The sequence below is a fragment of the Stylophora pistillata genome, chromosome 10 (assembly GCF_964205215.1).
Source record: "Stylophora pistillata chromosome 10, jaStyPist1.2, whole genome shotgun sequence".
NCBI classification, from domain to species: Eukaryota; Metazoa; Cnidaria; class Anthozoa; order Scleractinia; family Pocilloporidae; genus Stylophora; species Stylophora pistillata.
In genome coordinates this window covers 28,825,712-28,847,156 of record NC_142528.1, presented here as the reverse complement: position 1 = coordinate 28,847,156, position 21,445 = coordinate 28,825,712, and the positions used below count along the sequence as shown (strand labels likewise).

Genomic DNA, 21,445 nt, shown 5'->3' with positions numbered 1-21,445 from the left:
CCTTTGGATCAGATTGAAAGATTATTAGAATAAAGGTGTTTGAAGACAGAAACTTTAATCACTTGCTTTTCCAGTCAAATTGTATAGAGTTTAGTATTCTTTTAAAAGTTTGGAAAGTTACTTTTAAATTTCAAAGTCCTGCAAAAATTATGGAAACTGGCAATAGAGGTGTTGAAAAAAATGGAAAGAAGTCTCAAGGATTATGTTTTTCCAAAGCTGCAGCAAGTGGAAATCTTTGTGAGGCCTCCCTGCTCCACTTTTTTCTGTCAAGGGGACTCATCTCTTTTCTCTGATTTCCTTTCAGTTATTTAATCTATGTGCCAAGCTCCATTGGTCTCGTAAACCTTGCTTTAAAAAATAGATAAGTTTCCTTAACTGGCCAGGAACCTACTCCAGGGATTTCTGATTTAAGATAGAATAACGGTTTCTTGAGGGGGGCTTCATAGATTTTTAACTGATTTTGAAAAGGCCATGCCCATCTCCCATAGCTTCCAGGTTGTCTAAACATTGGGGCTAAATATGTGACAACACAAAGTTTAAATCGGTTTACAATATTTATTCTACAATGGTCTGGTACTATTTACAAGTAGTGGTAGCTTAAAATTAAGCCCCAATGAAGTCTGACTCTTCATCTTCGGATTTTGCAGTAAAACTGATCGTCATTTCATTATATCAGACAAGTAACACGCCATAAATATGTACAAAAATGACATCAATATTTACAACAAAAGTAGAAACCTCTAAAAAATTGTTTCAATTAAAGTTATATCAATCTTACACCACTAACCTCCAAAAAAAGGCTGTTGTCTTTAAAGCTTAGGGCAGGACACTTTGATTCACAATTTGGTTTTTTTTTTTTTTCTACTTTTGCTAAACGAGTGAAACTACTTGAACCAGTTCGCTTCAATCGAAAAAAAAAAGCAATAGAAAGAAAATCTTGGTATGCTACCATGTAATCTGTACTGTTATTTACTCATCTGATCCGCTTAAAATCTCTAAAAGAACTGCAAAAGTTTAAACAGCAAAACTATTCCTTGTAACAAACACAGGCGATCAAAACATACACGAGCATGAAGTGGATTAGGATCGAAACTAACCAATCATCAAATAACCAAGTTTCCTGAGAGGTCCGAGGTTTTTTTGTTCTCTCTGCAGTAAGCTTTGTGTTTTTACTTCAATGTTATTGGTTCATTTATAAAAGAAAAAAAGATTGACATCCTTTTCTTTCAAGGAACATGTTCATTGGTTCATTTTTCTTCATATCGATCCGGTTCAAATAATTCCGCTGCTGTCAGCACTTTACAATTTACACAGTTTGCTTTCACTTTTTATTTGAATTGTTGAGCTGTAATTTGTTATTGAGCTGGTTACCTCACAGTTATTTGAATAGTAAGTGCCCGAGATAATTTTTTTACAGTTTACAATTGGAATTGCTGAAGATTAGAATTCTAGCTTACATTTAGACAGACTATTGCTTACTAAATTTAATGCATGTTGTTTACCTGCTGCTGTGATGTTTCTATTGCCTGAGAGGTCTAACGTGTGTAGCTGACAGTTGTTGCTTGTAATGGCGTGAGCCAAGTGCTGTGCTCCTGTGGCTGTGATGTTATTGCTCCAGAGGTTTAACGTGTGTAGCTGACAGTTGTTGCTTGTAATGGCGTCAGCCAAGTGCTGTGCTCCTGTGTCTCTGATGTTATTGCCTGAGAGGTATAACGTGTGTAGCTGACAGTTGCTTGTGATAGCGTCAGCCAAGTGCTGTGCTCCTGTGTCTCTGATGTTATTGTCTGAGAGGTTTAACGTGTGTAGCTGACAGTTGTTGCTTGTAATGGCGTCAGCCAAGTGCTGTGCTCCTGTGGCTGTGATGTTATTGTATGAGAGGTTTAACGTGTGTAGCTGACAGTTGTTGCTTGTGATGGCGTCAGCCAAGTGCTGTGCTCCTGTGGCTGTGATGTTATTGACTGAGAGGTCTAACGTGCGTAGCTGACAGTTGTTGCTTGTGATGGCGTCAGCCAAGTGCTGTGCTCCTGTGTCTCTGATGTTATTGTCTGAGAGGTATAACGTGTGTAGCTGACAGTTGTTGCTTGTAATGGCGTCAGCCAAGTGCTGTGCTCCTGTGGCTGTGATGTTATTGTATGAGAGGTTTAACGTGTGTAGCTGACAGTTGTTGCTTGTGATGGCGTCAGCCAAGTGCTGTGCTCCTGTGTCTCTGATGTTATTGCTCCAGAGGTTTAACGTGTGTAGCTGACAGTTGTTGCTTGTGATGGCGTCAGCCAAGTGCTGTGCTCCTGTGGCTGTGATGTTATTGTCTCTGAGGTCTAACGTGCGTAGCTGACAGTTGTTGCTTGTGATGGCGTCAGCCAAGTGCTGTGCTCCTGTGTCTTCCAATTGATTTTCTGCGAGGTTTAACCAGCTCAGTTGAGAATTACTACATTTTAACAATTTACAAATCTCTAAACCTGCTAAAGGCCCCGTGTTGTTGTGACTCAATTCTAAATATGAAATTCCTCGCATATTCTCCATTACGTTTACTAAGGAAGAACAATCAACTGCTGCGAGGTGACAAGAACGAAAATCTACACAATTAAAGTTACTTTGTTGTAGTTTCCTCTGCACTACTGTGGTCATTTTACTTGTTTCGTTTATACATTTTAACAGTGTCACTGCTAATTCTCGTTCGTCATCAGTCGGCCAACAGGTCACTTTCGTTTTCTCTTCATTCTCTGCCCACCCTTCGTAGTAGCGTTCGCTTTCTGTCTCTTCAGTTTTCACGGGAAGAAGGTCAGTGAAAATCTCACTAGGTAGGTCTTCTTGATCGTTCATTAGTCCTGCTAGGAACTGCAACACCAATTGCCATTTCCCGTCCTTGATGTTTTCGGAAACAAAGTTCCTTAATTCTGTTTCATTCATCTTGTTTATTAGGTGCCACGCTGCGAAAAACTCTTGCATCGTCAGATGAATGAAACAGAATTGTTTTTCGTGTTTAAACTCGCGAGTTTGACGGTCGGGTAAGCGGTGGAATAAAGCACTGTCTTCAATTCCGCCTACTTCGTTTCCTCCAAGGATCAGCTTTCCTTCTTTAATTCCGTCAAACGCCACTTTTCCTAGTTTCTCGAATTTCTCCAGCACTTCATCGGGCAAATCATCTGATTCAAAGTCTTCGCGAGTCAAATGCTTATCGCGGAATTCGTTCGTGTGTTTATAGTAAAACACTTTCACTGCAATCTTGTAAATGGTTGTTAATTTGGAAGGGAGAGTAACAGCAGCGGAACTGTCGAATCGCAATATTTCTAACAGACTTGAACACATGATGAAGCTGTTTACCGGGACATAACAGAGTGAAAGCAAATTCATGTTGCTGCTGATGTGTCGCCATAGTGTTTCGCCTGTTTGTTTCTCATCTCCGGCAAATTTGTAGACATATTCTTCAATTTGTTTCGATGAGAACCCTACCACTTCGAATATTTTGTCAAATTTCCTTTGAAGGTGTTTGATGCTCGACAGAGCCGTAGGTCTCGTAGTGGTTAACACTGAAACATCTTTAAGAAGTTCTCCCTTCACAAGCCCCTCGTAAAGGATTTTGAGCGGCTTTTTCTCGTCAATGCCTCTGGGACAAGTGGACGCACTGTTTTCGTCATGTTTGAATTCATCAAATCCGTCGAAAATTATGAGAACTCCTTTAGGGTTCTCTACTAGGTGATTACAGACCTCGTCATCCAGGTGACGCGTAGGAAAGTACTCGGACTCAACCAGAAGTTCCCTGAGGCTAAGGTCGCCGGCCGAATTGAATCGTCTGAATTTGACGAAGAAAGCAGCATCAAAATGGATTTTGGCACCAGATGCCCAGTCCCTGAGAAGTTTGGTACAATAGAATGTCTTACCGATTCCGGGTCGACCAACGATCAAAACTTTCTTACTTTGTTCATTTAGGAGGTCTTGCAGGTTTTTTGGGTGTGAAGTTTCCTTGCGCGACCTCGGATAAACTTTTAGTTGCTCCTCTCGGTTTACAGCAAAGTTATACTCATCTCTGTCCTCAATCAACACAAGGTTTGTGTAAATCTGATCCAGCGTTAAATGTTTAATTGCTGTTTTATCCCCTGGATCACCTAAAAAAGGTGACTGGAGCTCTAAAAGTTCTTGGGTCTCTTCAGAAATTGTTTCCTTCATGCGTTTGATGAATTTTTTTCGAGATTTCGTTTGGGAGGAATTTAGATAGGTTTTTAGAAACCTCGAGTCTTGCATGAAACTCCTATCTAGCCATGCCCGTGACAAAATGTAGACGGTTTCAATAAGAATACCAGCGACAAAAATTCCATTCACCACAATGACAGCGTCCATCCAGAAGCTTTTCTTGGCCGCTCGTTGATTGTGACATTCGTGTAAAGTTGAGTTTCGGGCGGTGTCAGATGAATTTCTCGGCTGGTTGGTTCCGTCGGTTAAATAACAGTTAAAATTGGAGGAAAATTTTAAAGGATAGAGTAACTGAGTTTGAAAAATGATAAAAAGAAGTCCTAACAAAAACCTTATGAATAGTTGACCGCAGTAAGCAGTGGATATCTTGTATCCAGTAGATGATTCGACTTCTTGGTTTAGCGGCTGTCTCTCAAGATCATCGTCAGGGATGCGTCGCCGAGACAGTTGATCGACTGTTTGTCTCACTATTTGGGAGTAACCAGCACAAACGAGTACAATAACGACGAAGTTAATCACAACAAACCAATAGATAGGAAAACTAAATTTGTTGTGTTCCTTCTCGTATTTGTCGAAACATCTTTTCTGCACGAGTTCGATGTTTTCACTCTTGCCACAGTAGATATCTAACTTGGACTCTTTGTTTTCCATGTCGCGGAAGACACCGAGGAAGATTCCACCGATAATTATCCAAAAATATACTGCCACATATTGGAGTTTTCCGAAAGTCTTTGGCGCTAACAATTCCCGGACCGTTTCCATTGAAAGTGTTGGTATTCTCGTTCTCTTCAATGTCGTTGTAGAGCTGAATAGCTTACATAAACAGGTATTACGACCCTGGTATATTTATCGCAGAATACTCGAACTTTCATTTGATTGGCTTTTCGAAAACTTTTAACTGTCAAAAAGACAATGGACTCTCTTGCTGATTTGTGAGCTACTAAGGTGAAGACATTTATCTGGGCGGCTAGTTCAAGTAACGATTGGTTAAAATTTCGTATCTGATTAGTTTCCAGGGTGGCGTGAGTTTTTTTAGCTAATCTAAAGGGGCTTTGTGAAGCAAAACTCATGCCAATCAAACCACTTGACTCCGTCGTGAAAACGATTCCCTGTTTTAATCAATGTCCTCATCTTACCATGGTAGGTATCAGTGACTGAATAGAACTACTCCAGCGTGTCCTTTGTCGGCTCAGGATTTGTGATTATCATAATTCTCGTTGTTTTTACGCCTATGAATTTGAACTACGTGCAGTCTCTCCCATATTTTATCGGCGAAGTCCGTGGCGCGAGTGAAAAATAAAGTAATTGAAAACAAAAAATTATGTTGGCACGCCGCGAGGAGATTTTGGAGTGATGTGCTCGAAATGTAGGGACTATGGACTGAGCCTAAGAGCTTGACTTCTTTGTTGGAGTCACATTGCAAAAATACATCTACGTCAACGGCCAAGCGTGAGGTCAAGATGGCAGGATATTGGCCGAGTTATTATTTTTTTTTTTTGCGTTTTAATGAACCGAGAAGAATGGTGAATGCTTTATTCGATTCAGTCCATTTCAATCTCACCTTCCCACCCATCCCACCTCAGGGGAGGACATCCATCACACAGTAATCTCGTGCGTGGGAAATTAACGTCTCTTACCCCAACCCTGCAGGAGACGGGACCTCTATTTATTCGTCCCTATCCGAGAAGACTAGAATATCTAACCATTTCTTGATGTTATAGAAAGGTAGCAAATTCTCCTCAAATATTTTAACTGCGGACCTTGAGCGTTGAGACGAGTCACCGTCGAGGCCCATAAAAACGCAAAAAAGATAGAGGCTAATATCCAGCAATTGAACCAAACAGGCCTCGTCAAAAACAGATTTATTATATGGCAAAATAAGAATCAAGAATGATTCGTTTATTTCGAGAGCTGGAAGATTGTAGTACACTAAACCAATGAGAAACTTCCATTTGATTGGCTTTTCGAAACTGTTAACTGTCAAAAAGACAATGATTCTTTATGCATGCTATCGCTGATTTGTGAGCTACTTAGGGGTGGACATTTTATCTGGGTGTTAAATTGTTTAGAAAGAAAATTATAACCCTTGGCTGATTCAAGTAATGATTGGCTAAGATTCTGCATGTGATTAGTTTCGAGGGTGGCGTGAGTTTAGTGAAGCAAAACTTATGTAAATCAAACCACTTGACTTGGGTCGTGAAAATAATTTCCTTTTTAGATGAATGTTCTCATTTCAACATGAGTGGTATCAGTGACTGAATAGACTACCCAACACGTCCTTTGTCCGCTGAAGATTTGTGATTATCATAATTCGGATTTAGAATACGAGCAGTCCCTCCCATATGTTTTCTGCGAAGTCCGTGGCGCTAGTAAAAAAAAAAATCATTGAAAGAGAAAAGAATGATGTTAGCACGCCGCGGAGAGCTGTTAAAGTGATGTACTCGAAATATAGGGACTACGGACTAAGCCCAGGAGTTTGACTTCTTTGTTGCGTTCACAGTGCAAAAATAGATATACGTCACTGACCAATCTTGAGGTCAAGATAGCCGAGTTATGTCTTCGCGTTTTTAAATGGACCAAGACGAGTCACTGTCGAGGCCCATAAAAACGCAATAAAGATAGAGGCTAATATCCAGCAATTCGACCGAACAGGCTTGGTCAATAACATTTATTGTATAGCAAAAACATTTTCGATAAAGTAAGAATCAAGAATGATTCGTTTATTTTGAGAGTCGGAAAATTGTAGCGCAATGAACCAATGAAAGTCATTTAATGTCTTCTTTGTTCTTTTCTGTTTTACGAGTTCAATCTTTTCTTTGCGCGTGATAAAGGCGGGCAATTCCAAGCCGCGGCAAGATGGGCTCGGGTAGCCGATCAAACAGGCTATTGCGCTCCATATGTAAAAAAAAATTCGACAGATTTAACTCACTGGCCGATAACAACTTGCACAAAGAAACCTATTGTGCTCATGTTGTCAGGTCATAGGACACGAGTTCATTTGTAAACGAAGCGGTATACTGATAATTCTCTTGCTCGTTCTTTTAAATAAATGTGAGGAACTTTTCCCCAAAAAAATATCTCGGGTCCTTTGACCTTAAAAACCAACCTAGAACGGGCAAACAGTCTCCAGTTCAAGTTTGTGTACGCTCGCTATCTTTGGATAATTGTTTTCATCATGATGGTTTTGTTTGTTGGCATGCACGCCACAAAAAAATGTTTTGTCACGCGCAACTAATTAATCAACTCGCAAAAACATTTTAAAGGCTTTTTTACGTTTTTTGTGCCACAAAATTCCAACAATCTTTTAAGCGGAAAACCAACTAAACCATTTTAGCCCACGAAGTGAGACCGGAAAAAACCTCGAGACTTGTGTGGACTACTTTAGTCACCCCTTCAGAAATCTTACAACGCGGCAAGTTTTCCTTCAAGACCATTAATCGAAAGTTCACAGGCATGTTTCATTTCTTGATTATTTTATCCGCAATTTCTACATTAATTTTCACCGTAACCTCAACAGCAAGTATAAATTTTATTTGTAAGGGTGTTCTTTCATTCTATACCTTGGGCAACTCTGACAGAACGTGACCAGAATAGATGTTAGACTGCTTATTCTAGTCTCAAGGAAATTACGTCAATCAGTAATTAACTCGCAGGTCATCCGTTGAGCGATGAATGATTGATGGGTCTCTGACAGGCCCCTTAGGGTTTCTAGCAGAACGCTCCTGAAATATTATTTCGTGATTCAACATATAGTCTTGCAGCTGGTCTTGGAGACTTTCTTGGAAACCCAGATGACATGGGCTAACCATATTCGAGTTCTAAATCCCTTTGCTAGGAATAGAGGTTGTGTTTCCACTCCACCGGTTACTGACGCCTTTATTGAAAGTCCTATTACATTTTTTGAGTGATTTAATGACAATAAGGCATGTTAATTCTTGTGTACCTCGAAACTGGCGAGTTATCCAACGTCACGATCAAATCAATGACAAAAGGATACTTGACGGGAATGCTTTTTACAACTTCGATTAAACAAGATACAAGTGCACATCACAGAATCTGAAACCAATATTGACAGGTTTTTACGAAATGTTGCTAGCAGTACCATTTGAAACAAATATGGTTTCTTGCATTAATTCGCATCAGTGACGAAACTAGTGGACCATTCTATTTAGGTGGCAGGTCTGGAAACACAAAAAACTTATTTCTATTTCGACATTTAACAAACTCAGGGCGCGTGACAGGAGTGTAAGAGAATGGCAATCTAGATGACAATGTTCCATTTTAAATTCTGTCACCTCTAATAAGTAAAGTTCTAGAACTTCTTCGAGGTCTAATAAAAAAAAACCAACAACAACAACAACAACAATATAGCAACACATTGTCATCCCGGTACACTTCTCCGTACAGGAACAGTTACGTCCCTGATGCAACCATGATCTTTCAGTAGCATTTCAGAACTTGTCAGGCGTTGCCCTCAGAAATGTGAACACGATCTTTCAACGTCCATCAAGTCATCAAGAATCTGGAGGTCACAAAAGGAAGTGTTACACTGAGAGCGTCAAATCTTTGCGCTCCTGTGCGATTTGTGTAAACGTACCAAGTGACCATCTATTTCATAGGTACCGAGAATTATCCCATACTAAGTACCAAAGTAACCAATAGGAGTAGGAAGGATAAAATTTCACTGTGAAAAAAGAATCCTTCGTTCAATCATCAACGCGAACAAAGACATATCCCCTGTGATGTAGGAACTAACTAGAGGGAAGATCATCCCACCGCTGTTGCACACACATATGCCGAAAAATCAGACGCATTCAAAATCGGAGCGAGAAACATTTCCTTTTTTTTGCTAAGTTGAAAACTTTACTTTAAAACAAGTAAAAAACATACCACTCAAAAAACGAGAGATACCAGATTCCAGCTGTCGAGGTCGGTGAATACGTAAGCCAGTACATAATCTCCGTTCGTAGTAAAAATGCCTGTGAGTTCAAGCCAGCTTCACTTTGAGTTTAGTGGCTAGCCTCGAACGATACTTAAGCTATTCAGCAAGGAAGATGATGTCCGCGCACATTTTCCATAAAGTTATTTCCGCAAACACCCCAATAACAATTTTGGAATACCTGGCATCATTACACTATTTCACCACATTCGGGCTACAGAACGCGTAAACTACGCGGCAGTATTACACTGGAAAACGCGGTAGAAAAATACGGTGGGCGGAACAAAAAAATGGCCACAATGAACAAACCAACCTATACTTTGTGAACGTCGTAAAGGCTTGAATTTCTACGACGGTGACGACTTTTTAAGTAAAACTTTTTTTTCAGGTGATTGTTTGTTTGTCATCAAAGCTCACGTATGTGCGTGTGTTATCTTTGTTTCAATCTCGATTTTAAAGCTGATGCTTAACGTACCTGGGCTGGCGTGGTGCCAATTTTCTTTGCAACTTCAAGCTTTTCCATGGTGCCAAGCTACAGAAACTTGCTGAGTAACTCTCCATCCAAAATGTTTCTATGAGGATTGCTCAGGCTTCGTTTCTTACCTCGAAGAAGTCTAAACAAGAACCATGAAACGCCTTATTAAACACGCTTGGACTATGCCACTGAACTGCGTCACTGTCAAAAAACTGACAATGATTATTATTAAATTCAACCATTGTGGCATTGTATGTGATAATAAATTGAGAAATGATCTATGAATAAAACTCAATACGGGAATGTCGAGTATTTCTAACGTAGTCGGGGCCAAGGAGAGCAATGTCAGGGCGACAAATTGACTACACTCAATAATCTTATATACTGACAGAGAAACAGATTTTCTTTAAAGCATAATTTAGAGATCGAACGTTGAGGTTTCCTCCAAGTAAAACATAGGCTGTCGCAAGGCATGTTTGATAATTCAAATTAATTTGTGCTGACACTGGATTTACACTTTTTAAAAGGATGTCATGAACAATCTAATCAAACTGAAGCAAAAATACAGTGAAATATCCCCAAAAAAAAATCATCTCAAAATATTGTCGGCCACAGACCACGCCCGCTAAAAAGTGTGTCTGAGAACACGCAAAAGGCTGCCTAAGATTATACAAGCTTTTCGTATGGAGGAAGAAGTTTTAAATTGTTGCATGCAACCGACTGCAGGCAGCCATTTTGATTTCTTCCAAACTACACTTCGATCTGAGCGAGGAAGGTGTGGCGCAACTTATCCATACTCTTTTAATCTGAAGTTATACTCAGCCCTAATATCCATCAGTCCTCAGAGGTAAGTAGGTACACTCGTCCAACGGCACACAAATAACTGTCTTTCACGGCACGGTGTACAGTTTGAAAAGATTTGCGAGATTATTACGGAGTAATGAAGTAAAGGCGTGGAGAAATAGCTGTGTAACAGCTACAACCTTGACAATGTAACACTGTGGTTGTTACATGTAGCTAGCATTGTAAGGTGTGCCTCAGTTTATCTAAAACAGAAGATTGACACTGCTTGAATCATTTTTCTTCAGGAAAGCCTTCCAGGAATAACTGTTGTAAATCAAGAAGTATTAACTCTTCTTGAACTGACTTCAAGAGCATTCAGGTGCACGATCGCAGGCCTTAAACAACGCAACAAAGACAGGAATACTAAGGTATTCCTGTGTTTGTTGTCTTTTTGGATACCATGGTATAACACCAAAACTACAAGAGTTAAAATGTCAACCGACCTGAAAGCCTTTGGATTAAGACCAACTACGTGTGGAATGCATTCGACAAGTTTAGTTTGCAGCATGTGCAGTCGTCTGTAAGTTTTCTCGGTCATAGGTAGCAACAGGCCGAGCCCGCCATCCAGTGTGCCTGATGAACAGCAATCATGAATCATCATAGTGAATAGTAATTTTTTTAAATTCATTGCTTGTAAAGCGTTTTTGTTAGTTAATAAGGTAATGCTAACACGACAAAGTCTCCGTGAGCATCTTTTCAAGAAAAACAACAACATTTCCTCCGGTACTCAGTGTTCTGGGTCGCGGATCTCAATATCCCTTTAACTCTAAAACGTGACGAGCCGCATAAGTAACTCTACACTGGCGTGGTAGTTAAATCTGGTTTAGCGCGAATCTTGCTTTGAACCGAAAAATCAGCGCAGCGGAGTAGAATAGGAACGTAAACTCACCGAAACAAGTCAGCTGTCTGAAGTCTTTACCGCCAACTTTTCCTGTTGTTCTTGCACGGATCCTGAAGAATGAAGTAACATGGCTTCCTGGGTTGATATCTCCTCGCTGAAGAAGCCGCTGACCACCAAAGCTTTCAACAGCTAAAAAATAAGAGACGGCACAGCCCGTGATATTTCAGAGAAGTTTACTCGGAAGCATAAAACATAAAATATTCTCTTACCTTCTGGTTGATAAGTGAGTAGAAGCATGCTTTGATCACCATCGGATACTGTAAATGAAATAACGATCGTTAGCTTGACAAAGACACAAAAACCAAGAAATAACACAACAGTCATTGACTGTCACTTGAATTCGTCCGACTTCCTACCTAATGGAAGAAGCCGCCGCGACATTGCAGAAAACTGAATTCAAAGAAACCGCGTTGAATTTGAATTACACTCCTTGAACGATCACACTGATGTATTTAAAATAATATTTCACTAAAGTATTAACACTTATCCACAAAAAAAAAATTCTCGTGGATTAGTTAGCACGTATTCAAAAGAAAACAAAAATAATCGGCAACAGGTAAAATGCAAATCAAATCATTAGCTTTCATAGAGCAGAGAAGAGTGTTCACATGGGCAGCCATCTTTTGAATTCTGAAAAAACTAAGTTTATTTCATACATGGCCTTCCAGTTTTGTCTTTTCCAGTTTCTTCATCAGAGGTGATCAGATCATGATAATCAATTTAACTTGATGAAATTCCGTCTTCGTAGTCAGTGTTGGTTTTTGAAATTTCTGTTTTTGGGGGGTAGCTTTTTGTGAAGAATGAGAGTATTTACAGGTTTCGTTTTAAAGTTTTATTGGCAAATTTTGAGTATTCCGGCCCTCTAAAACAAAATAGACACAAATATTCGCTGCTTCTGTAGAAACGGTCCTTCTGGCAAAATCCCTACCAAATACGAACCATGAAAAGCTCTGATTCATCACAACAATACCCTACCCTATGATAAGACTACGTTTTTTTTTTTTTCGATCTGTCCCCTAGGCCATGAACTGATAGGGGAGTCTTTGATGAACGAAACTTATCAAGGAAAACTTGTTTAGTGCAAGTGATTTAACAATTGTCCTCTGAAGAGTTTACGTCCACAAACATCCTTAGTAATGTTCTTCATAATGTTGTACATGGGAAAAAAAGAGAGACAGACAGAAAAAAGGAGATATATTACCGAGAAATCCCAGTTGTGGACCATCAATAACAAAATCGGCCGAATACACCTCTAATGGTTTTGGATCCTGAACACAAAAGTAAATACTTCGGGATTAATTGAAGTCACCATTTGGACCTTCTTGATACGGTGAAGCGGCCTGCCTGCGTTAGTAAAAAGACTCCATTTTTCAAGAATGTATGCGAGGATATTTGTCTGCAGTCTTGATAAGTTCCAAGAGGCAATCCGAAAAAAAAAAAAAATTATGTGAGCTTCGAAGAACAGATAATAGCGTACTTTCTCCCAGAGCAGAGGTGATTGTAGTCTCCTCTCGCAGCCGTTCTTTGTCTGGGAATCCCTGTATCTCCCTCCCCACGAGGAGACACAGGGGTCCCGAGACAAAGAACGGCTGCGAGAGGAGACTAAGGTCATTGGGAATGGTATTGTATTCTTTCAAAATCACGGACGGCTAATCTTCGCTATAATTGAGAAAAGTGAGACGGTAATACTTATACGCTATTGATCAAGGCCGAGGTCAAGATGGCTGAGTTCCTTTTTTTTTTTTTTTTTTTTATGAACCGATGATTGAGGTCCATAACAATTAATAAACGAATGAGGCTATTACCCAATCATTTTCCTAAATATGTTTTTTTACAAAAAAAGGTTACTGACCTTACTAACAAATGCCAGAGTCTTTGTTTCCTCCTAAATATCGAACAAACAAAAGTAATATTCAATTACACACCTGAGAATTCTATTGCAGGGTTTCCCTGAGAACTAACGCTTAAGAAAAATTAAGGATAGCCCGGCTTCACACATTTTATACCTGGTGAAATGAAAGTTTGACTTTACCTGTAATCGAAGGAGAGTGATGCTCTTGCATAAATCAGCTGCAATAATCAGAGTCTTGATGGACATTAACGAATGAATTAACATTTGTGTGTCAATAAATGCCATTCCCACCAAATCATTGCTATCTTTGAAGTTCCAGATGTAAATCTGTGTATTTTAAACAAACAAAAAAGAAATTTTAGCATGACATCTCTTCAGAATCCTAAATATTGTAACTTTTAGAGATGTTACAGAACTTGTAGAAATTTCTGTTTGGAGCTCTACGTTACAAATGAATATGACATGCCATTTTAGCAGGCGGTAGTTGGTATGCGCGAGATTCAGCGCGGCGAATATTTTCGGTCTCCCTATTGGACGGGCGGAAGACCTGGGGCGAGTGACAAGGCGAGGGGAAGAGTGTTTCTGGCTTTTTCCCCCTTCCTCCCCTCCCCCCCCCTCGCTTTGTCACTCGTCCCAGATCTTTTACCCGTTCAATATAGCGACGGAATATGTTCGCCGTGCTGGATCTCGCTTAATAAACAGTAGAAAAGTCAAGGCCAACATACCTTCTGTCCTATAGCACTAACAAGGTAACCATTGACTTGAGTCAGAGCACTCACTGGGCCTTTCTGTTCCTTGCCGTACAACATCTAAAACCAAAAAAACAAAACGAAATAAATTCGGAGCAGATCACCATGAGCACAGGAAATTACAATGGTTCTTATTGCGCCTCGATCAGAATGACCAGCAGCATCTCCACTAACTTCTTGACTGCTTCACTGCAGGTCACACTCAGTTTACACAAAGCACTAGTTTCTTTTTGTAACGAGGAAAAAGGATTGTTTTCTTCTCCGTAACCCAACATCATTTTTTATTTGGAAACTTTCATCTCATCACTGTGGTTTTCAGAAAGGTCCTAATTTAGATTAAAGGTAGTAAAGCAGACTGTATACAGTAAAATGAAAGATACCTAGAAATTAAAAACTAAATTAAAAATTGATAAAAAGTTGCATTTGAAATACAAGAAGAATTAAAAAAACCACATGCTTGTAAGTTATTTATCAGTTGTAGTACTACGCAATGAACGTCAAAATAAATCCTTGCTGTTACATGTTACCTTGAACTTATTTTTGGTCAGCAGCTGGCCCGGCTCAGGAACAACTTCAATGATATCAAAGATCAAAATCTGTTCGTAGAAAAGTAGAAATTGTCATTGAAACATTAACCAAATGTGAAGAAGGTTGATCCTTGTTCAAGTCGTGACATCATCATCGCCTCCTTCTTACAAAATAAGACCGGAATTTTCATTCTTAAATACCAGTAATAAGTATTCACACCGCTCTTGTCAAGGAGACTGTAAAAGGAAATTGTAATAGTCCTGACGAAGTTGGAAAAACGGGAAGAATTCTCACCACAAAATGTTAAATGAGTGTCAAGAAGAAGCTTTGCTCAACCTCAGATTAGTCAACTAGAAAGCAAACACAGTTTTGTAAGTCACTGGCCTATTCTAAGAAGACACCCGACATTCACGAGGTGTTTAAGATAATTCTTGACTGAAAATTCTTTAAAAAAATTGCTCGGACGCCATGCTAAAGGGTAATTTCATCAGCTAATTTATTCCTATTCAATTTTTTAAAATTTTTCCTTTGCAATAGGTCAACGCTATCATGTTCACCTTACCCGTCCCCTGCAGGTGATATCTATCATGTTCACCTACCCGTCCCCTGCAGGTGATATCTATCATGTTCACCTTACCCGTCCCCTGCAGGTGATATCTATCATGTTCACCTTACCCGTCCCCTGCAGGTGATATCTATCATGTTCACCTTACCCGTCCCCTGCAGGTGATATCTATCATGTTCACCTACCCGTCCCCTGCAGGTGATATCTATCATGTTCACCTACCCGTCCCCTGCAGGTGATATCTATCATGTTCACCTACCCGTCCCCTGCAGGTGATATCTATCATGTTCACCTACCCGTCCCCTGCAGGTGATATCTTCACTGTACACATGAGTTGTGCCGACACAAATAAAACCCTTGTGACCAGTATGAGTCTCCTGACTCGAAAGCATAAGATTCTTGCAGGTGTTAACATGTTCCCAGTCCTCCATCTCAATTCTGAAACAAGGACAATCGAACTGAATACGAAAGAGGATGACTATACAAAAGAGCAATGATTGTATCCTCTGTGTCAAGATATTATCATATTCATTGGTTGCCGACTGTTTTTGCGTACAATCAACATGAAATTTTTAACATGGTTGAATCCCACCTTTTTTTTTTTGGGCAAATTGGCCAGGCCATAGTGTCAACCATCCAACATATGACCAGAACTCAAACTTTGATGAGAAAATTCTTTTTGCACTGAAGTAAATCAAGACAGTAGGTTTAAGGCCTGTTAATTAACATTAGATGAAATAAGATATTCAACTTATCCAATAATTTATGCAAAAAACAAACTAACAAACGAACGAAAAGACCGACAATGGAAACAGATCTTCATTTCACACTAACCGTGTGCTTGGTATGATCTCCCAACTAACTGGTGAGATAACCTGCAAGCTGAATCGGTCAATAATTGGATATACATATCTCGAATCTACAATGAAATGGGAAATATTAGATTTGTAATTAGACGGGTCCTATTACTGAAGTTTTTTCTTGAGAAGTATAATAACAGTATCATGGTGTAATATTCTAAAGTACGATTACTGTAAGGGGACCTCAAATGACAAAATAAAATCTGAAGGCCTGCCAAGGTAACTATAGTTCTTGCTAATTACCTCTATCGATATCTTCAGCTTCATGATCCTCGGTGTTCAACTTGACCACTCTCTTAGTTTGTTCTGACAAACTTGTGACAACTGCATATGTCTAACACAGCAACAATGACACAAGCAAGATAGAATTAATTAAGAGTGTCTTTTTCGCCAAGCCTCCCTACCCCACCACAAAGTGAAGAGCATCAGTTATGAGGAATCATTGAAAACGAAAATTAAGAACCTTTGGTTACATAAAGTGACATCAAATTTGATATTTTGGATGTAATGGTCGTCCTGTATTTTGCTTATGAAAGAGGCGTTAATGGTAATCGGTGGAATCGTTGTCTCTTTTTTCGAACTTTGAACTCTGGGCAGTGTATCACATTTTAAGTCTTCGAACGTCAAGCTCACATTAATGGTCTTTCAGTCGTGATTCGCTGTTTCAGCGAAAATGTGAGAAGTTTCACGCTACTCTAACAATGCAAGAAACAAGCAAACTACACCTAATTAACAAACCGACATTCGTGGTAATCTTTAAAAAGTTACTTGCAGTACCTTGCTTTCTCTGTTGTAAGTCACAAAATGGGGAGTGCATCTCAGAGGAACCTTTCTTACAGGCCACGGGGCATCGTAACTCAGATGGGTTGGGAGAACTGAGATTCTTAACTCCCCCTGGATAAGGACACATAATAAAACACAAATTCAACATGGGTAAAATTCAAAATAAAAGTTCTGTAAGTGCCATAAACAAAAAGTATAACTAAGTTTATAGGTGCCACAAAAGTGACTGAAAATCCCCCATAGAGCCACATCTCTTACTATTCCACTGGGGAATATTAAGTTGGAAACCCCCTTTTGCATCTGTTTGACCAAAAGCTAGTTCTTATCAAGAAAGGTAATATCTTTCACTGTTCGTCTATAAAGGTTTTAAATAACTTATCACTTGTAAGAGGACCTTGTTTTGCATTCTGAGCACTGTACCACATCAGTTTTGAAAAGTGAATGCCTTGTTGTACAGTTTCCTTAGGGGATCTTGTTAGCCATCAGAGCCTGAGAGATGTGACTCTCCAAGGTCAAGTGTCCAAGCTTCTGGTCCTAGAACACAACTCAAATGTCCCAGCTGGGGCTTAGGAGCCAGAGTTGGCAACAAGTATGCGCAATGTTTGCCACACCTTGTACCTTGCACCCCTATTCAATTAGAGTAATCTTCCTTAAAAGATTACTTTCCATGACACTTCAAAATTTAGTAATAGTTCTGCTTGGTGCCTACATAAAACAAACAAAGATAAGAAGCAACTTGACAATAAATCGTCATGTATGCACCTTCTTGTTGAAGTAAAGAAAACCTTTTGGACAGTTGACATTATGGAAAGGGGCAAAACAAGTGACAGCACCATCAATGTTCATTGGATGAGCCCGCAGTGCACCTCTACTAGTTACAAACAGCCAGAAGGGGTAGGAAACACACAAAAACACCTGCAAACATATAATATACATATAATATATAATATAATATAATATACATATAATATACATGAATGATTTTCGAATGACGTTTTCTAACCCAGTAAATGTTATTCATATAACTTACTTCATGCATCCAACATCATATTATTGAGCATCAAGGCATTTTCAGGGATGTAAAACTTATTCAACGTTGTTAATGACTAATCAAGTATGAGCTTGATGAAGAAATTACTTACTCCAGAATAAGATGAAACATCATTGAATACACGAAGACTGGAAACCTTAGGTTTTGTTCCCGCAACAAAGACCATGAGGGTAAAAGTTAATCCACTAAGCGCCCAAAATGCTCTGTAATTGAAGTGTATTATGAAAGATTTACCTTGACTACCATCAACCTGCTTTACTTTTTGCTGCTTTGATTTCTTGTCACGCAGGGGCAGATTGTGTTGGACCTGACGAAAAAGAGAGTTGATTTTCAAGTTTTAAGTAATTCCTCTTCAGTCAACATTTAATTACAACCAATGCCATCTCAAATGTGCAGCTAAGTATCAATACATGATCCTATTCATAAGTAAAATGAGATTTGAAATGACTTTGTTTACTGCTTTTGCATATTATAGAAAATATTATGTATACATTCCATCGATTTTATAACTAGCTACATCACAAACCAAGTATGTTACTTTCAAAATACTTAACCGAATTAGAACATTGCTTGAAGCTAAGTTTATCTATAACATTTGAGACATTTTAAGACAAAAGAAACTGAAACAAACCTTCTTAAATCTTAAGTTAAGGTGACCTTCTAAAGAAGCTTCAGTGAAAGTGAAGGCTTCATCCACCAAAAGTTCCTGTTCCACAAGTGCAATAAGCATAGGGCTGCTGTTCTTGTGCCCTAAGCCTGTAAGTAAGATTTCCCTAACAGGTGAAGAATCCTCCTGACCGACACCACCTGTGATACTGCCAAAGATAAAATTATATAAAATTGAAGATTAGAAACAACAAAGTCTTAGAAATATTGTTCTCATTCCAATTAACTTCCTGGTACCCTTGCGGGGAGTATGAGGTCCTAAGAGTATGAAAAGGTGCACTAAAAACCAGCTGCAAGCCAATAATCAGTTCCTCAGTCAAACCAAACCATGCAAATTTCCATTCTTTGATCTCAATAATGCAGATGACTCACAGGCACAAATGGTTTATTACCTTACACCAGAAGCTGACCCACTGTCCACAAGCACTCTTGGAGCCATATTGAAATTTTTTACCAAGAAAACCAACTTGAATTCAGGTAAAGTGTAAATCTCCATGACACCATTGTCACGACAAACAACACACCACCATGTCGGATTCACTGTTTCAGCATTTGATTCCCCAGTGAAAACACTAAAAAGACACACAAGGACTATATTAAACAACATTCTTTTTCACATGAGCCAATAGAATAGAAAGACTAATGTGCAGAACAAACAAGTAAATAACTACATGCATTTAACAATATCAGTGGGTGGTCATATTCTTTCCTTTATTTTATGTTTTCTAAGAAGTGATATTTAATTTAATTTAATTTTTAATTTAGTCCATTTTCACTGCATTAATTTTGCAGTGGGGAAGGACTAGAAAGGAACATAGGAACCATTCGTGCTAGTCCACCCTCCCACCCATCCCACCCCAGGGGAGGACATCCATCACACAGTAATCTCGTGTGTGGGAAATTAACGTCTCCTACCCCAACCCTGCAGGAGACAGGACCTCCATTTATTCGTCCCTATCCGAGAAGACTAGAATATCTAACCATTTCTTGATGTTATAGAAAGGCAGCAAATTCTTCTCAATTATTTTAAGACCCTGAGTGTTGGTCCGGCTGGGGCTCGAACCCTCGACCTCCCGCACAACAGTCCAGCGCTCTATCCTATTGAGCTAACCGGGAGGCGGTTAGAGAGACCATTTATGTATAGGTCCCTTTAACTAAAGTTTTAAACATTCTACATTGTCCATGACACGAGATAACAGAGGACGATAAGAACCAGTTCCAATAAAAAAGATTGCAAAGTAAATTCAAACCAGCACAGTAACTGTGGCAATGTGGTACAAAAAATGCTGGAAAAATGTCTTGCAATGCAGAAAAGGTCTTATACATGGATAAGGTTTACCACTGTGATGAAAAACCTTTGTATTGTAACTAAGCATATGCCCCTTTTAAAAACCCCAAGATAACATGATGCTAACCAAGTAGTAATTTGTATTCACCAAACTGAATTAAATGCTTCAAAACTACATTTCAAACACATAGTACTACAAACAAAAAAATTACCTTTCACACAAATTTTAGGCATTACCAGCAGTTTATGAGAAAAATAATAATTGAAGCAATTAAGAATGCTTCTGAACTCAAAAAGGTTTGGAATTTGACAAAAAAAATACTCTCCTTACATTAAAAAAATACTGAGCCTTCCTACAGCAAAATGAATGGAAAACAAGAGTTTTAATGGTAGAGTCAGTAACTGACCTTTCATTTATATTCTTCTGTTCTTGTGCTTCTCCATCAGAGGTAAATGGCAGTGATGATTCTCCGTACAATAGTTCATCCTCATCTACCACATCCACGCTGAAGATTACATGGAAGACAATGTGAGAGAACAATTCATATGTTTTAATGCATCTTACATCTAGAATACAATTTATTATCAAAACAAATAAATGGCTTAGGGACATAAAAAAAAGATTTAAGTTTGTAAGCTCAGGCTTCCACACAGGAAAAACAGAAGGATTAATGTACACAAAACATTTGCAGTCTCTTAAGAATAGGTCACTGTCAAGAATTACCTTTTCTCTCTCAAGAAGCATGCAAACAAACATCATAAGTAAATAATTAAAAAAAAAAAAAAAACTTAAGGTAGACAAACAGGGTTTGATAACCCTGCATCAAAGCCACAAATACAGATATTTCTCAAATCACTAGATTCAAGAAAAGGATATCTTTGATTCCAATAGCATTTCATGAGAAGATCTTCAGAGGAGCTTTATGGCCTTGTAACAGGCTCAAAGAAAGCATTTCATACTTTGGGTGACCTACAAAAACCATTTCCAACAGATTCTGCATAGCACAGGCAATCAATGGGCTCAATCTTCCACTTTTTATCAGACAATTTGACTAACTCAAATCATAAATTGGTTGCCATGAATACAATTTTAGCTGCCAACAAAACAGGACAAAAAGGAAAGGAGGGCATAAAAAAAGGACAAGTTGTGTACTACTTCCTAGTACCTAATATGCATGTTTATCTCAATTGCGCATTTCACAAGAAACACAACTTGTTACAAGACTGCCAAACACCCTTCACCACTAGCGAATTTCAGTGGAGTTTTAACTCCCAAATCTTTTTTAAATGCCATGGCAACCAAAATGGGTTAATCCTTGGGCACTGCATCATGTTATAACCACTCAAAAAGCTAGTTAATAGTGACTGCTTTGAAACATTTGTTTGAAAACAAAATTGAATAGAAAGAAATTACCTTTAGCAAACTTGGAGGTTTTCAACAAAATATGTGCATCAGTATCAATTGAGGAACGCTAGCAATTTTTCGGTGACTAAATGCAGGACCGAAAGACTGCGCCGCAGCTTATTCCCAAGGACTATTTTAGCCTTCAACAAATAATAGTTTTTTTTATATATATTTGCATACCCACATAGTTAAATGTTAATTCTTAATTATTTAATTATCTTGTATTTCTAAACCCATTGTAGCCCAGTCCCTATCCATGCATGTAATTTTATATATTTGTTAAATAATTGTAACCACATTGTAATTCAGATTTTCTGGGAAAATGTGAGAAATAAACTTATCTTATCTCATG

At 38.8% G+C, this 21,445-nt stretch overlaps 2 protein-coding genes and 1 long non-coding RNA gene across 16 annotated transcripts; all 3 read right to left on the bottom strand.

Annotated features, from left to right (window-relative positions):
* Positions 1–541: 541 nt before the first annotated feature.
* LOC148722580 (uncharacterized) lies at positions 542–5,076 on the bottom strand. The gene has a single exon (XM_088734938.1). The coding sequence runs from the start codon at positions 4,948–4,950 to the stop codon at positions 1,441–1,443; it is 3,510 nt and encodes a 1,169-aa protein (XP_088591064.1). The 5' UTR covers positions 4,951–5,076; the 3' UTR covers positions 542–1,440.
* Positions 5,077–8,047: 2,971 nt separating this feature from the next.
* LOC148722578 (cleavage and polyadenylation specificity factor subunit 1-like) lies at positions 8,048–21,084 on the bottom strand. Of its 14 annotated transcripts, XM_088734947.1 has the most exons (21): positions 20,096–21,072; positions 18,793–18,972; positions 18,366–18,549; positions 17,826–18,041; positions 17,446–17,598; positions 16,678–16,794; positions 16,144–16,234; positions 15,875–15,959; positions 15,337–15,478; positions 14,475–14,543; positions 13,924–14,007; positions 13,379–13,525; positions 13,199–13,231; positions 12,548–12,614; positions 11,556–11,603; positions 11,335–11,475; positions 10,889–11,018; positions 10,400–10,648; positions 9,603–9,741; positions 9,079–9,167; positions 8,048–8,710 (listed from the first exon to the last, which is right to left on the bottom strand). In XM_088734947.1, the coding sequence occupies exons 1-18, from the start codon at positions 20,446–20,448 to the stop codon at positions 10,645–10,647; spliced, it is 2,244 nt and encodes a 747-aa protein (XP_088591073.1). In that variant the 5' UTR covers positions 20,449–21,072; the 3' UTR covers positions 8,048–8,710; positions 9,079–9,167; positions 9,603–9,741; positions 10,400–10,644. The 14 variants fall into 14 exon arrangements, with proteins under 14 accessions (XP_088591073.1, XP_088591071.1, XP_088591075.1 ...); XM_088734945.1 differs by lacking the exon at positions 10,400–10,648 and having other exon boundaries at positions 20,096–21,068; XM_088734949.1 differs by lacking the exons at positions 10,400–10,648; positions 10,889–11,018 and having other exon boundaries at positions 20,096–21,080.
* LOC148722579 (uncharacterized) lies at positions 14,550–15,050 on the bottom strand. Its single transcript, XR_015992183.1, has 3 exons — positions 15,038–15,050; positions 14,770–14,825; positions 14,550–14,635 (listed from the first exon to the last, which is right to left on the bottom strand). It is a non-coding gene; the product is annotated as an uncharacterized LOC148722579 (long non-coding RNA).
* Positions 21,085–21,445: the final 361 nt, after the last annotated feature.